General features: G+C 37.2%; 1 protein-coding gene across 5 annotated transcripts in view; it reads right to left on the bottom strand.

The window, feature by feature from the left end:
* The window catches only part of CZH18orf25 (chromosome Z C18orf25 homolog), a 44,592-nt gene that overhangs the window by 10,907 nt on the left and 15,402 nt on the right, over positions 1-18,283 (bottom strand). For 2 of the 5 annotated variants that reach the window (XM_037373518.1, XM_037373519.1), the window contains exon 2: positions 16,802-17,618. In XM_037373518.1, coding sequence (XP_037229415.1) covers positions 16,802-17,525 — 724 coding nt within the window. In that variant the 5' untranslated portion in view covers positions 17,526-17,618. Of the gene's footprint in view, positions 1-3,871; positions 4,504-9,835; positions 10,344-16,801; positions 17,619-18,283 lie in introns of those variants that run through there. The other 3 variants (XR_005101899.1, XR_005101897.1, XR_005101898.1) reach the window with 3 other exon arrangements.

The raw sequence follows: 18,283 nt of genomic DNA, 5'->3' as shown, positions 1-18,283 counted from the left end.
AAATTTAGTTCTCTGAAAAGCTGTTTTTACTGAGGTTTTCAGGGTGATTTGGGGATATTTTTTTTTGTTACTTGGTCCCTTCACCATAACTCAACCCACTATTTTAAGAAACGCCTATTCTGTGATTAGCAACACACTTTAAAAGAGTGACCATATTGCTTAAGTCGTACTAAAGAGCAGTTTTGCAACAAGGTATGAAGAAATTCACAAAATATTTCTGATCAGACCTTCCTCCAAAACAACAATTTCATAAAACAATGTTATATTACAAACTTAAAACAGACCCGACAAAAATAAATGGGTAGTTAAATGCCAATGTATTAAAGACCAAACTGTTCGCAACATGAAACGATGATTGTGACTGGAAAAGAAGTCCTGATAATTAACTGAAAGGCAATCTTTGTCTTTGTAAAAGGCGATTACAAAATAATGGAAAACCAAGTTCAAAATTAAGCTGGCTGATGTTCAATTAATTATTTGTGAAAACCGATGATTAAATTACATGCAGAAGTTACAACTGGACTGAATCATGAGAGGCATGTTTTCTTTCAGTCTTATCAGAGTTCAGCGTGAACATATATAATGTGATCTATAAAAATAAACAGTCGAGTGCAGAAGATACGAGGGTCAAGTACAATATTGACTATTTGACCATTTTTTCAGTGTTATCTAAAATTTCAGGAGCTATGTGCTGTTCCTTCAGCTCTTTGTTTCTCTTGCTTCTCACTAAGATCTCCAAAAGCAGAAGCAATTTTTGATTTTAGATAGACGTGTCTACACAAGTAAAATTATATTTGGACAAAAGGCACCAATAGTCTCAAGTCAAAATTGTACCACTCCTACATGTATAATCATGCAAAATGTATAATAAATGTATATACATGCAGAGTGATATTCTCATCACCTACCCATAGAAATAACTTGTGTCAAAGTCTTCATCAGTAGGAAATACAAGCATAAACTTGTTATCTGTAGCTCCACTCTTGTATCTTCCACACTTCCAAACAGCACACCTTATAACTTAGCTTAAATTTAGTATACATCAAACAGACAAAAATATTTTCAATATAGTTTACATACTGTAATTATATTTCTCAGTGCAACAGTCACCAATTTAACAATCTGGAAAAAAACCATCCAAAACCTGCCTATTTACAAAGCAATCACGGCAGAGGTCTATTTTTCCTTTTCTCAGCCTTGCCTTTCAGGATCAGATTTGGAAATGAAAGGCCCCTGACACCAGGGTCACCCATACCTATCATCAGTAAATGACCAACGAGGCCAAAACAACAGCCACAACACTGTAGCAAATTTTAGGATGCCCAGCTTGTACACAAGAAATAAGCAATAAATGCCTGTGTGTGTTAAATAAAAATTCAAACAATAAATAAACCAATAAACTGTAGACAACTATAAGTAGATGAAAGTTGCAGCAATGTCATATTAAAAAAATCCTCTAAAAATCCCCCATTCCCCAAAGCCTGTTTCCTCTTCTATGCTAGAAGGATGGGGCTGGAGGGGTTAAATTTGGAAATAATACTTCCCTAGCCAACTACATGGTCATCCAATGATGTGATGCAAAGTGAATGCGTGGTACCAAGAAATAAGGACAACTGGCTTCAGCTAGGAAATAAATGAAAAAATGTTTTCAGGTTGAAAAAGTAAAAGGATTAACTACAACCATAGTTGTAAAGAAAAGGTAAGTTACAATAGAACCACTCCTAATTACTGACTGTAACAGGATTTCAACAGATAGAAAAAACAGACATCAAAAGAAACCATACCAGAATCAAAGTTTAATGTAGGACAATTAGGAGGTTCCCTGGTCAGTAATTTAAACAATCTATTTAAGAAAAATTGCGTCTTTTGAGAAGCCAAGGTAGCTGGGAGACTTAAATTTCCCTGGTGGTAAGTTTTAATTCATTTCTAAAGCAATAAATGCTTGAAAAAGACAAGGTTGAAAGTTAGTAAGTACCAGCAGCAAAATACAGCTGTTGACATTTAATGTTAACAGGGGGAGGGAAAGACTGCCTTTAAAAAAAAAATTCAGAGGCAGAGGTCATCATGGGGACAGCACTTCCAAGTGTCCAATTCTCCCTTAATTAACACAGCTCATCAAAACTAATTCTGCTCAGAAATCAGAAACCACATGCACAAAAATCCATGTCTACACATATCAACTTTCATTCTAAGCTTGCAGCGTAGTAGAAAATTCAATAATGTTGCTCCCATGCTTTTTATAGAGCCACATCCCAACATTCAGCAGTCTAAACTGTGCTGTAAGATCCACGCTCCTATTATCCCTTAATTCATTATAATGACAGGATAAGAAAAAAGGGGGAATCAACTGTAAAATTTCAGCTGTAGGTTAAAAGAAATAATCCTGTAAGTACCACCGTACCTTTACACTGCAACAGTCATGTATAAATGCACAGCAGTACTTTATCATAGGAAATAAAAAATACTAGCTGAAGGACTAAATTCCCATTCAGGTTCTGCTAAAGTAATTATTTCTCTTTAGCTTTCTTAAATCTAGGCATGTAGTGCCAAGCTCATCATCTAAACTCCCTCCTACTGTATCCAGAGAGGGGAACTTCAGGGTCATGTAATCTAAGCCTGGAGCATCATTACCTCCCTTCCTTCCCCACGAAACAAAGGGCTTCAACAACCACTTTAGTCAAGGCACCTAACTGACACTGCTGAATTTATTAAGATGAATTCCAGCCTCAAGGATAGGATTTAAACTTCGCTATATTTTCTCTCCAAGTAGTGGAAAAAGACTGTAATCTCCAGAGAACTATCCTGATTGAAATAATTTCAAAATTCAAAGCCTAATTTTGGTGGTCTGAATTGCCCTCTGGAGTTGTCAAGTGTCTTTGCAGTGAGAAGATGTGAAGCCTTATTTAGGTGTGACTATCACCCTAAGCTTTAAAACACAGAGAACAGGTACAATAATAATAGCAATAATAATTACAGTGCTTTACTCTTACAAAAAGCTTTCCATTAGTGGATCTGAAAGTGCTCTCAGGTGGTCATTAACCTCCTTTTGCCTACAGGGGAAACTGAGGTAAGCAGAGATTTGCAGATGGCTCAAGGCTAACAAGCAGAGGAGCTCTGCTTTGCTAAAAAAAAACAAACAACAAAAACCAAAACAACCACAAAAGGCCAAAACAAAAACCCAACACACTCCCCTCAAATCACTGAGCTATATTTAATTGTTAAATGTTTAGGAATACTTTGGTGAAACATGCAAAAGCTAAAAAGGCAACACACGCTCCCAGGTAAATTGCAAGCCCAAGGAGACACAACTTCTTCCAGCCTCACCTTGACACCTCTACTGTGAATGCAGGCACGGCTTTCTCTCATTGCCAGTACTCTAAATCAAATCTTTTTATATAATAAAAAAGAATGCTGAGACTTTTAAAAATAATAAAAGATCGAAGAATGCCCTCCTTTACACTTGAAACTTAAATTTAAGAGATAACTTCAAGGAAAACACAATAGATTTTGATACCCATATAAATTTTAAGAGTAGCACGTCATTACAGTCATCAAAATCGTATTTTCTGTGCCAAGAACTAGAACGTTCATCTTAAGTGACTTTCCAAAATAGTTTTGCATAGACATGTCAGTAACTTTGATCCAAACAGAAAGGCTTCACATACAAGACTACAGGCTGAAGCGACAGTCTTTAAGATACACCATACAAACCTGGTATTATTTAAAACATGATCCAGAGATGTGGTTTCATAAAGGATGTGCAGTTCAAATGGCGTAAACTAGCTGAACTTCCCAAAGAAGGATGGGGGAAGGGAGATCTGGTTTTTTTATGTTGTTTAGCAACATGAAATACTTCATTACTATTTTTATTTATTTATGTATGTATTCCAGGTTACAGTAGTTACATTTCAAAATTTACAGGGTTAGGCAAAGAATACATTGTAAATACAATAAAAAAACCAATAGTAGTGTAACAACATTCTCTCAAAACCCATAAAGTGAACAAAATGTTATCAATTAATCCACTCTCCTCACATTTTCCTTCATTTCACACAGTAAAGCTTTTGTGTTTGGGTTTTTTACCATAATATAATAATAAAATCAAAACATCAAATTAGTATCCGTTCTCAGACTGAATGATTTTTAATACATCACATCAAAAAGATCTCAAATTCAAGTCTTGCTGATCAACATTCATTCTTTCAGGCTTTTTGATGACTAGATGGAAAATATCTTGGATTTGTTTTACCAAATTATATATAAGGACATAACAAAGTCTTTTTCATTGTGCGTTAAGCAAAGGCACATGGAACGTGGCCTTGTACTGAAAACATCAGGAAGCAGCGTGCACTTTGTATCTCAGGTAGGATTTATCTTACCTGATGCCACCTAATGATTCACTGATTATGGAAGCAGATAAATTAGCCAGATCTCTCCGCCAGTTTTACTTGCAAAAGCGTATCAGGAGGACTTTGGAAACGATCACACCCAACTCTTACATAGCTATGACAGTTAAAAGAAGAAAAGATCTTGACATAAATACAACTTACATTAGGAAAAGGCAGGCAAACACCCCCCCCATATGCACCCCTCCATAAAACACATTTTTGCAAGTACAAACTGCATCTTCCCAAGGGCAGAGTGATACAGCATTGATGCAGAACTTTTGATGGTCCAGACCCAGATCAGACCCCTGCTCAATCAGCCTGCGAGATTTAACAAGAGCGCTTAAAATCACTTCTAATTTAATCAGCCTATTTTCCATGTGCCTTCATTTTGCTGATCTAACACTACAAGACTAATAAAATTTGTGAGACTGATTTCTAGCTTCATGTTTTGCAAGGTACTGTCCATCTCTCAGTCAGCCTGAATATTTTAGCTTCTACAGTACAAACTACAGAGCGCATTTATTCTAATGCTTCCAAACCTAACTGCCAGCGGTCACAGCGCAGACCCCGATTATTTTAAAAATGTCTACTCAACTTGCCCAATTTACACACATTCATCAGGCAAAGACTCTCCTTAAGGTCAGCTGAAGGATTCTCTGACCAAAAACTGCACAATAATTTCAATTTCTAATCAGGTGAAATGGTAGCCCCATTGAGGTTAGCAGACATTTTCTACTGGTTTTAACGAGGCTAGACTTAATTTCTTAATGCCCTTGAAATATTACTTTAAAAAAAGATTTACAGTATGTGGACACAGGAAGAGACAAAAATATATTAACAAGTGAAATCAGTGACAATAAATACCTTTCAATTTGTAAAACAACCACCAAATGTAATCCTGTTTCACCGAAGTTAAGATTGGTCCTCCAGCCTTAACCCTAGCAGCTCAGATAAAATAACCTAGCAAACCTGCAAAAACACTAAAAGACGCTGTGAACTTAAAAAAATAGGTATGTATATTTCTGCCTGAATTATTTTGTTCTAATACTGTTAAAAATAACACTGAAGAGCAGTATATCTGAAAGGTTTATAATTTTTTTTTTTAAATCCCTGCTCAGGTTGTTGGTTGGTGGTTTTTTTTCAATAGAAACACTGAATCAAATTTCACTGCCTTTACTTGAATTTTATTTATGCTGTAAGTTACCTTATTTTTTTTTTTTTTCTAAGTAAAACCTGAAAATTCAGATGTATCAGAAGCACGTGAAGCAAACCCCCAAACCCTTGGATAAAATGTGCAAAGGGTGGGATCTCCTAAAGACCTTCCTCGCCAAAGCCCACTTGAGGGAGGGAAGCAGCACAAATGCCTGGGGAAGAACCGGCAGCCAGGTTTGCAAAAACACCACACACTGAAGCCCCTGGACTTCCAAGGACTGCTAAATAGGGACCAATTCAAGGAGCAGATCCTTTAATTTTTCACTTACTGAACTGTCAGTTTGACATGTTAGTGACATTTAAATTCAGCCTTTGTATAAATACTTATTTCTTTTGCACTTGCACAGAAAATGCTTACAAAGTAGCTGTGTTTCACCTGCTGCTAAATCCCGATTCTGCAGTCATACCGGTGTTCAATTACTCTCATGCAGAAACAGTGGCCACACTGAAAACATGTAATTCAATATTAAAAATGGCAATATAGGAAAATTTGAACAGGCCAGTTGGTTTTCAACTGGCACCATCTTCCCTGGAATAACACCAGTCTACACCAGCTGATTGGACTTGATACATTTACTCTTTCAAAGCATAAGTAAAATTCTTTAAAGAAAGTAGAATATTTACTTACTTCATACTGAAGTATAAGACCTAGGGCAATTAGAGAAACTTTAAATTATCATCTGTGATCCTTCACGTCTGTGCAAAACTCCTATTGATCTCTCCTCTACTTGTTATTTTTGGTGCTTTTGAAGTAATTTGTTGAGATGTGAGCATAAATGTACATTCAAAAATGTATCTCTGGGTTGGAAAGTACAAGGGTTTCCTTCTGATAATTTTAAAATAGTCTTACATAAGGCCAGACTGCTTTAATAAGTGAGATTAAAATTTATGTTAAAATTTCAGCTGAAGAAATTTTAACTCCCTGAAAAGTTTCTAATCAAAGCCCTTTGAAAATAAGAGCTTATAATGGAAATCACAACAAACTTAAATGCAGCCACATAATGTAGCAAAAATATTTCCAGCAGGAAAAAATATAAAATAAATCTGAAGATTATATACTGGGAATCAGTTTTCTCAAAGAGATGCTAAAGGCTGTTGCACACCCGTTCCACATACAGACACACCACCAGTATCAGTACCTGAAGGTTGATTTCTTTAGTGCTCTGCATCTTTAAAAAATCACGATACAAAGCAAGAAGAGAGATGCTAGTGTTTAATTGCACAGCCGGCAAAATCCTTCATCAGGTAGGTTATACTACACCCGAACAGGTGGGATTCCCCTCTCAGCTCCTAGGAGGAGAAAGATACTACTTCACATGGAAAACAAGCTAGTGGACCCAGGTATTCAACTGTGTAAATCAACACACGCTATTCATTTCAAAGCAGCTGATCCATGACAACTGAAGATCTGGCTCCAGTTGAGGCAAGTGGAAAAAGCAACCAAACAAAATAAAATTCACCATTTACAACCACTGGTGTTGCACAGGTGTTCTTAAGACTAGGTAGCTTTTGTGGGGAAAGTAAGTTAAAATTATATCTAACATGAACTATTCCCCCCCTCAACTGCTGTAACCCGCTGCTTGCTCTTTCACAGCTGCTTGCATTGAAAGTAACAATTAACAGTAATGGATAGAAATGAAAGTTTTTAAACTTTGCCTGTAGTAACCAAATCCAAATTTTTATCCATTAATATACTGAATGACTTCAATATTTTAAAATCTTTTTTTAAAGATTACCTAACCAAGATATTGAAGATTGGCAGAAATTTCACTGGCTACATTCTTAAAGTTAGTATCCATTCATGAGGCTCATACATAAATGTGTTTAAGTCTGAGAGATAAATAAGTTCAACTGATCTCCTTGCACAATTTGTTTCAAGATACCTAATTGCTCCATATATACTATTAAAAAAAAAGGTTAAGGGCATGCTTACAGACATACTGAGTTAAGTGACTCTTAACACATTAAAAGAAACCAGTCACTGCAAAATGCTGCTTATGCATGCATGGGAAGACTTGTAAAGCTGTCATGCTTTAAAATATGCTGCTCTATCATTGTCATAAAGGGATGTGAGTTTGTGCGCGTGTGTATATATATCTCAAATCTATGAACACCAGAAGAATCCAATTTTTAGTACATCAGCAAATAATCTTCCCTGAAGGATCTTAGATTTAAAAGTTCATTAAACTGCAATCAAACACTAAGTAACTAATTGCATTTTTACCTGAAATGCACACAAGTTCAGATGAGGGAGTTTTCCTAAAAGTTCGTATCAAAATCTTTGTATAAAAATTATGCATGAAGGTGATCTGTAAAGAATTAATTCCAGTACTTAAAAATTATCTCCTGCATAGTCTTTCAAACAGTTACTCTGAAAATAACACAGCTCTCTAACCTAATTTTTTAAACGAAGGCATCACGTACTTAAAAAAGTAAGTCTGGGCCAAGAATAATGTTAACACACCAGTGTTAGTATTATACTGATAACAAAAAGCATTTCTTGAGTTCCTGTTACAGGTTTGATCCAAACCACCGTGTAAATTGATGGAAAAACTCCCACTGACTTCAGGGAGAAAAAAAAAAATCAGACCTATAGAAGATACAGTGGTTACGTCCAACAGGAAGAAAAGGAATTACATTAAAATAATTAGGAAAAAAGTGACTGTGGCTTAAAAAGCAGAATAACAGCGCTAAAGGAGACCTATAGTGTTCTCTTTACTTAAACTGTCTATACAGATTTCTAATTTCCATTATTAGAATTCTGATTTCATTTACATTAGAAACTTTTAGCAAGTTCTAACGGATTATAAGTATATGTTTTTGGTAGCTACAGAGAAGTTACTTCACATGAAGAAAGGCCTTAATGGAAAGGTGACCAAAAAATCCCTGTGTGTAGTGATAATACTAAGAATTAAATAGAGATTTCTAATATATAGTTTAAATTAATCCTACTTTAAACATCACAGTTTCAAGCCTGCCTATTCAGGATAACTATCAGTATAAAAAAACCACACAATAGCAAGTTATTGTATTATTTAAATGAAACTAATGTACTGGCATTCCCCACCACAATAACGGTTTCAGTGGTATTCAAACACGGTTCAGAAGAAGCTCTTGCTGTCTGACCCAGACCAGCAACCCACACCCTCAGACCACCCCAGTGTTTACTAATCTGACTGTCAAGCCTTCCTTTAAATTCCTGTGCCAAGGCTCCGTCCACCCGCTGACGGCTGCTTATCTTAGGACTGACACAACTATTTTTATTCCAGCACGAAGGATGCAGTTGGATCGTATATACAGAAAAGGAAGCAGCAGTGCTTTGTGTGCGCAGGTCATGCATGCACACACAGTTGGGTGTGCTTCATCTCACCTAACTTCAGCCAAAACCCGGCTATTCTAAACTGTTTATAAGGGAGGTTTAGACAACAAATGGAAGAGAAAGACATTGCCCAGGAGGTATCCTCTGTAGGTGCTTATCTCTTTCCATTTGACTCAGAGGAGGCCCACACAACAGCAAACTAGACACCTAAAATTAGAGGAGATTACTTCCACCCAAACCCAACACATATATATGTATACATGGGCGTATTTGAGCACACAATGTAAGACAGCTGCTTCCATAAATATGCCATGTGCAACACAGCAGTGACATTAATAAAAACTCAGGACAGATAAGAACTACTAAATGGGAGACAAAATAATCAGCTGTGCACATTTGTTACATATAGCTAAATCTTTAGGGTAAGCTTATTACTTCTGCCTGACAAGGAAGAAGAAAAGACTAATGTACAACATGTTCAAGCTGCAAAACTTGGGAGTTAACAGTTAAGGAAATGTTACGGCTCTGTATTTAGTCTGGTTCTCTAGGGTACTTTACATGTTTAAATATAAAACTTACTTCCTTATATAAATGTTTTAACATGCAAAAAGAGCATTTGGATGAATACTCTGAATAATCCTATTGTAACAAACGTAGCTGTACCGATTCTGGGGTAGCTAAACAAGGATTCTAAGTTATATTTTCCCAAGTCTGGTGATGAAAGCTTAGGGTGCCTCCGCCCTGAACCTTTAAAGGTGTTTCTATGTGTATGCTGGCACATGCATGTGGGTATACTGTGGGGGTTTTTAAACTACATATATATTCTCTATAAATTAAAAAAAAAATATATATATGCCACGGTAATAAAACCCAAAAGAGGAAAACAAAACAAACATATACGAAGAGAAAAGCAAACCTGGTTTTTAGCATAATCCAAAGTAACATCAAGATTGCAAAGATCGGATTTCTTTATGATTGATTCAGATCAGGTTCTGCAATATTCCCATTCTCTGGAAAGATAGGTGGAAAATTGTTATTAAAAGTCGCTGGAAACTCTAGCGTAGCATCGACATTTTGATAGCCCACGTAAGAATTAAACGACTGCTGTGGAAGTACTTGGCTATCAGACATCTGTATGAAAGCCCCTGACTGTGTGGTAGGGGGGATTCTTTGGCCAACTAGTTGAATTTTAGGTTCCCTGGGCTCCAGTTGTTGCTTGCTTTCTTCATCTGTGTCAAGACGGGTTAGCTTTTCTATCCACATGCGAAATTTCTCCTCTGTCTGCCTCTGCATCTCGGCAAAGCAGTTCATGGCCTCTTCCAGGACATTGCCTATGCAGTTCCTATCCCACACGGTGCCCCTGTCAAGCAATCCTGGAATTTCCCTGGTCGCTCCTCCAGATCCCCCAGCACGACTGAAGCCAGCTTTAAAGACATTGAGGCCATTTGATAAGACATCATTAAGTAAGCACATAATACTGTTTATTAAGGCATGTTAACTCAGGAAAACAACTTTTCTAATTGTGTCCCTTGGATATGACAATGGGGGAATAATTAACAAATATTAACCAACAGTATTACCATCAAAAAAAAAACCCACAACACAACACCCAAAACACTTTACACTCACTGAGGTTATAGTAGAAATTTTGGCTTCAAAATTATTTTTATTCTAGAATTCTCAGAACAGTTCTGTCACAAAGGTCTTTTTTTTTAATAAATAAACCAAATTAGTCCAATTCCATTGTAATTTGTTTGGAATTCAACTGGAAGTGTCAAAAACATTATACAATAACATGTTTAGTTCTGTTAAGCTGCGATTCCAAATACTATTAACTGATAAACCTGAATAATTATGTGTATTTTACTTACAAACTTGAACCCTTTTATAATGGACTGTTAAACACAGACAAAATTGTACACAAGATAACAGAGACAAAGGCTAATACAGTGACTGCAGCATTTAAAGTAGCCAAGCCCAAAGCTCTTAGTCTAATTTTGGAAAACACACTGAACACCAATGGAGAGAATACACATCACAGACACGCAAACGTGGGAAGAGATAGGTGACTGCTACGCTAATACAGGGGGCAAAAGCAACCTCTGTTGGGTCTGATGGGCACAGCTACATCACAAGGGTCATCCACAGGACATGCAGGAGTGATCAACCTCACACCAACTAGAAGCCTGCCCTTCATCTCTCAAGCAACCGCCTGTGTGGCATTTCTAGCATTAATTCTAAGCAAGGCAGAAAATAGAGTGTAGTTGGAAGGAAATGGTTCTCCTTCCTTCTATCCATCAAAAATATGGTTAAAATTATTAGCTTTGGGATTATCAGGAAGAACTCTAGCAGCAAGAAGAGAAGGAAGGCCATCCTCATTATCTTACTCTATGTATCAATAAGAAAAGGCAGTGGTATCTATATTTTTAAGTTTAGAGTTCACTGGGGAATCCTCTAGGAAGCAATAAAACCCCAAGAAAACGAGGCTCTGGTACCTGTCTGAGCAATAATAAACAATATGTGCATTGCTGTCCAAACATACAGGTTACCTAAGGTAATTCTGAAACAAGACAAACACCACATAAAACTACACAAAGCAGCTACAGAACCTTACAATATGTAAACGTGAAATTTGTGGCATCCTCTAGCTTAAGAATAATAGAAAAACCCCTAAGAATACGTTAAATCATTGCACAACCTAAGCAAATATTTACTAATAAAAACGTAAGGCACTAAATCTTTATTGGGATTTCACTGTGTACATGAAATTACAGTATTACTTAAACACTACATTCTTTTTAGGAGCTATTTAAATGAGGTATACATAAATCCTTCAGTGACAGCTAAACAAAGCCCAGGATTATTCTCTTATTTCTGAGCAGTAGCAATGCTACCCATCAGGGGTCAAAAATTTTCTATTAAAACCTCTACTTTTTAAAGTCTTCTCTCCCATCTCTTTACCTATCAGACAGACTGGAAATTCAGCATTCACGTCCTCTGCTCAAAAATTAATTCCTTTACAGCAACTAATTTACATCCTTCTGACTGCATTTTAACTAAAAGTAATCAAGTAAAATGATACCTTCTTCCTAAAACGTGGTTTCTTTTGTATAGTCAATGTCTTTTTCCTCCCTGAAAAAAATATTTTTCCTGTTCATATACTCCTGATGTTGAACATCCAGTATGATACTGTTTGTCTTTAGTCAGGGATCTTATCCTAAGTTCAAGTCACTAAATGGCAGCCTTTCTGATTTCCACAGCCTAGACACCTTAAGTTATGTTGAGTACGTTTTAATTGCTATTTAAATCAAGACTATTGATGGTGATATGTGAGGCAATCTAGACTGGCTTTGAAAGTCAAGAATGAACCAGCATGGTAAAAGCTGACAATATTGTTCTGTAAACTGAAGAAACTATTTATTGAAATATACATTATGCTGCAATACTATTTTTAAAAGGCATCATTCATAATATATCTACAATTTACAGTAGCAGCAAATCAATGTTTCAAGTGCTTCCCTCGCAGTTCTTATAAGCCTTACTCAATCTTTACTGGTGGCCTTCAGGGTTAAACAACAAGCCTAAATGCACATTTTTATTATATTCAAAATGCTAGCATTTATCCGATTGGTCCCTTTGCTATCTGTAAGCTTACAGCTCTATAGTTTTTGAAGTTACACCAATTTAAAAGGCAAAGAAATCTGCAATCACAAAGGCATCAGAATCCAAGACTCATACCTTATTTTCAAGACAATACCTCCTGCAAAAACAGCACCTAAGAAGTGCCCCAACACTTCACGGGAACTATTAAGTACTAGCTAAATAATAATATTAAGTTAATTAAGTACTAGCTAAATAAAAATAATAACCAAATCCGAAGTTATTTCATTTCAGAAGTCTGATGGCTTAACAGTTTAAGACAATACGCTGCATCTACATTCTAATTACCAATGGTGGATTCCTCAGAGTTGTTATGCTATCAACATTTTCAAATGAGTATCTTACTCCAAACTGCTCCTAATATTCCCCACCCACCCCATTATATAATTGTCATTCTGAATTATTTCAAGTAATTCATCCCTTGCAAGATGCTTCATCCAAGATCTACACACAATTCCTAAGAGGAAGAAACCTAGTGAGAGTCCCTCACACACAGTGCCACTTCTCTTTGGATTTCTGCATATTAAAAAGAAAATATTTTTTTTTCTTTTAACAAAGTGAGCTACAACACCTTTTCAACATCAGTACTCAAACTTTTAAACAGATTTTTGGAAAGCCTAAAACTCCTATTTCAATTCAGATTTTTTTGAGTTGCAGAAAGCACAATGGCAGTGAAATGCCAGTATTTTCATATTATATTTGAATTTGTAAACACTCTTCCTTACAAGGAAGTGTTTGCACAGAAATAAATATTCATTTCCAGCCTTGCTCTCATGCCAGTTTCATTCAGAGTAATTTGCATGGTCAAATTTCAGATTGTTTATAAAGGAAAAACTTTCAACAGCAGTAGGTCTAGTAGAACCTATTTCAGGACTCAAAGACCATCCTCTTATGCCATGAATGCTACCTGGTGTTTAAGAATGGTAAAATCCTAAATGCCAACAGAGAGGCTCAATCATTAAAAGGTAAGAAATTGCTCTCATCTGCAATAATTAAAAAAATCATGGCATTCCCTGAATTAAAGAGCCCAAGAACACAGCTGCTTCGGTCATTGAAAAGATTCTCAGTAGCACCCATGAAGTTTAGCTTGAACCTGTATTTTCAGGTGTAAATTAATACCATATAATGCATTCAGAATAGTTTAACATATATTGTGCTTAGCTCTTACTAAGCTCACAATATTTGTATTGAAGTACCACCTGTAAGACCTCAATTCTTTGCTCTTCAATCTTTCTTGAGAAGAAAAACAAGCCTGCCACTATTTTAATCCACATTACATCTGAGTTCAGCAGAGACCTGACTATTGCACAACTGCTCGGTTCCCAACTTCATGGCATTATGTATTTCACTGAACATTTTCCTTACCTTACTAATTTAGCCGAACATTTCAGAGCCAGTGATGCAGATGCTTTGAAAAAAAAATAACTGTACTAATAAAATGGAAAAGGTTTAGTTACACAACATGAAAAACTAGTGTTTTTCTCAAACGTGCCACCTCAATTTGCAGACCACATGCAAGCGAACTGCCTCCTGTAACACTGCATGTGTCGACAGAAGGTTAAGGGCCAGACTAGGTATAACTTTCATACATGAAAGCCACATTAACTTGTTACTAAAAATTTTAGAGCATCTCTGTTGGCAACGCTATTTTCAGGCAACAGACATTTGAAAATCAGTCCCCATTATAAGTGACACTGAGACAGTTTACTAACACTACACCTGAAGTGCCCAAATACAGTAAGACTAAGGGGAATACAGGCTACCTGTAAAATTCTTCTGCATTAATGCGTACAGATCTTTTTCAAAAGTAAAGGCAAGAGTTTTTTCATGCTTTTGTCCTTCTGACAGGTGCACTGTAGTTTCTTGAAGCTCACATTCAAGTTAAGCCTCTCAGCTTTTGACTGTGTGCAGGGGACACTCGTAGCCTGAGTTTCCAGTAACGCTTTTTGATACCCTGTATTACTTGCTACCCACATGATAATTCCCTAAGTTTTTAGGTTATTCACAGTGTAATGCTAAGTGCACCAAAATGGCTTTCTAGTCCAAAAAAATAAACTAAGCACTTTGCCAGTTCCAAGAAGTGGGATCGCAGATGGCATGTGAACCTACTGCTGCGACAGAGAGCTGGGAGTCCTGCTCAGACTCACAGCTCCGCTGCATCAGCATGCTAAGACCACAATGCTTCATTAACCCACAAGTAGCACAGGATGCATTTTTGGCCAACCTCGTCCTTACCTCTCTAGAGAATATTTTTCTCTTGTACTTGAAGACCGTTTCCCACAAACCAAGTTGTTTCTATTTAAAGGAAAACCACAATGTGGCAGGTACGCATTGCGTCTAATTCCAAAAGGACAGGTCAGAAGTTTTAATGTCTTAAATGTAATTTAGTATCATGCAGATGATACACGTGCTATGAAATAAGAATAAAGGTCACTGTTCCTCAGAACGGTTTTTGCACTCCCACAACTTGCATCGCAGGTAAAATTGGGCCTTGGCGTGATCATGACTAAACAAGTTATTTCGTGCACTGCAATGGGATGTTTTCACTGCAGGCATCTCACGATTAAGACTGAGAGCTCAAATGCAGAAGAGCCTAGTGACACAGAAAAAGCACCCTAGAGCGGTTTCAGGTCTCTGCAATGGAAGTCAGAAATCTAAGCAGATCTGAAAATACCGTGTGGTGCCTTTCTGGGTCACAAGGTACTTTTATGACTTAAAAAAGAATATAACCTGGGGGAATGATTATGTGTATTTTGGGTTTTTTGGGGGGCATGGGGTGGAACCTGTCCCAAAACTCAATGAAACAACTTTCTCTGACAGGCTCTAAACCAGGCTTTAATTGCCCAGCAAAGTGTAAATACAGTAAATAAAAAGGCACAAAAGTATGAAAGCTAGAAGTTTGACCAACTACAAAATGGGTAAAAATAATTTTAGATCTCTATTAAAAGTTTACTACACAATAATTATAGGAGAACTATACCTTTCCCAGACTTTCCAATAATAAACATTAACTTCCTTTGTGCAACCTGCTTCCTAGAAGTATGTGGGGAAAAAAGCCAGTTCTCATGGTTACAGAATAATTCACCATAATCAAGTCAGTTAAAACAGTTATTTGTAAAATCTGCTGCAAATATTTTAAATAATTCATCAAGCAAACATTAATTCAGCAACTTCAGCCTAATTATTGCAGTTTTTCTTTAAATATTCTTGCCCTGTGTAAACTGAGATTTATAAAAAAAAACAAAAAAACTTCTAGCACAAGAGGCAAAAAGGCATGTAACCCAGTAAAAATTGGCAAGCCAAAAAGTTTATTTTTATGTGAATTTACTTTTGATTGCCATATGAAGATTGTCGTATGACTGTTCTATGGTATAATATGCTGCAAGAATAATTCACACAAAATCCTGTCCACAGCATTTGGGCTGATCAAGTAACAAAGACTCAGCAGACGAAGAACTTGAAGAATTAATTTTTCTTTTGCTAATAAAATAATGAGAAGGCCCCTATAATTTGCTGCCTCCAATCTTAACATGGATGTGCCAGAAAACTGAAGGTATAGAAATTCTAGATCCTTACGACATAAGGAAGTGGTAACAGCTTTGCCTGAAATGTTGAAAATTTAGGTGTGGATATAGCCTGGGCACCTGTGTAAACAAATTCATATTTACATCCTAAAATAGGTGACCAGCTGCAATCTGCAAGGATTTACAATAAGGCTAAGTAGGTTTGTCATGCACTGAAACAGAGAGCTGAAAGCACAGCAGAAGTGCAATGATGAACAGGGCCTTACTGTAACACAGGCAAGAGGTATGCCACATTATTTCCAACACAGCTGTTGAGCTGTGGCCTTAACGTATTAAAGCAAAGCTGGCCACTTATCTCTAAGAATGTATTTATTAGATCATCACCATCTAATGGGATTTGACAGCACTGATAGGAGTTCATATAGGCTTACAAAGGAAAAGATCTGAAAATTCCAGAATTCAAAGATGGTCCTTCCTCCAATTTGCCATTTCTATGTTTTGTTGGTGTGCAAAGGTGCACTGAAACCTCAGAACAGATTTTTAAATTTGCCCATGTCTTGTTAATATACTGCAGTCTTCAAATTTACACAGAGCTGCAGTTCTCCCGGTTTTTCTCAAGTGTCACTCATCTAATTTAGCATGACAGCTGAGAAACGATGTCAGATGCGTTACAGTTCAGTTTAAAAAACATCCTCTACCTGGTATCTCTGCAGTGATTGTCTTGCTGCTCCCTGAAACCTCTTCATCATCATCTGAGGAACTCGTGCTTGAGTCACACGTCAGGTCACTATCACTGGTACTGCTGTCCTGCAGCAGGTTGTACTTCTTGCGAGCAGCTGCTTCCCGTTTCTGTCTTAAGAGCCGGATTCTTTCTTTGTGCTTTTGGCTTCGATGACCTTTTACCTTGGTAACTCGACCATTCTCCTTATCACTAGACTGTCGGTTTTTCTTGGCAGCCATTGTTGAAGTTTCACTTTCGGACCTGGATCGCCTGGATTTCCTCCCAGCTGCAGCCCCAGACACTGCAGAAGAGTCTCCCTCTACAGCAGCTTCAGCGTGACAGGGCTCATTGTCTTCTGTGGAAGACAATGTATCTGAGTCAGCCAAATGCCCACTGGAAGAAGGGGAAAGCATACAGTGATTAGAAGAGTCACTCTCGTAAACTCGACCACCCGGTGGCTTATCACTCTCTGTAGATGCTAGCTGAGACTCCGAGGAGTCTCGCCTCAGTTCCATCAGTAAGCAAGGCATCGAAGAGAGCACTGCAGAGTCTGCTGCAGTGGGCACGTTGTCTTTCTGAGTTTGTGTCTCCAGGTCTATAGGTACATCTTCATCAGGAGCAGTCTCTTGCTTTTCTGAAGTCTTTGGTGGAACTTCTGAATCAACAAGTTCTTCTGCTTTTCCGACCTCCTCCATCTTCATTTCAGAACACTAAAGTCCTCTTGGTCTCAAAGCATGGAGCACGTGGTCTGGAAGACTGGGTTAAACAGATCTGGACTTCAACAATACAGCAGCCTGCACGAGAACGGAACAGGAAGAACAATTTACCCAGATAACTCACCCAGTCCTGCTCTTCACAGTATTACCTAAACAACTCACTGCTTTCAGTTACAGTCAGGATCACATTGGTTTTCTTCATTTACTTTTTCCTAGTGAACTCATCCAGTTACACCAAACTATTCTTCCTTCTACACACCCATGAAAGACTGTACTGGAATCACATTAAACATGGTTCACCTCACTAGAATAATCCAAACAGACCAGAAAAATAAGAAAAATATTTTTAAAGCTTAAATCTATACATTATAAGCAACATACACTACAATTCTTTACCTAGAACTTTAAAACCTATTTTAATGGAGAATTTCAGTCCGTATGAACAATGCCAGCCTGAAAATTCCCAGTCCAGGTAGTCATCCACCTGGACAGACCAGAATATAGTTCAGTTTCCACATCTATGAGAAATCTACTTTCAGTTGAACAGGACCTCAACCTTGTAAAATTACAATGGTTTTATGGCATTTACAGACTCACAGTACCAACATGACACAGCAGAAACCCAGTCACTTTGAGCAGACACCAAGCAGCTGCTGAACATTACAGAGCAAGACTACACATACCTTCCTTTGCCAGTGGAACACCTCTGCCAGTAGCTTTTATGTACCAAAGACATATTTACA

Source organism: Falco rusticolus, chromosome Z (genome assembly GCF_015220075.1).
Source record: "Falco rusticolus isolate bFalRus1 chromosome Z, bFalRus1.pri, whole genome shotgun sequence".
Classification (NCBI taxonomy): Eukaryota; Metazoa; Chordata; class Aves; order Falconiformes; family Falconidae; genus Falco; species Falco rusticolus.
The sequence above is the reverse complement of the archived record's forward strand: the minus strand, read 5'-3'. Positions and strand labels throughout refer to the sequence as shown.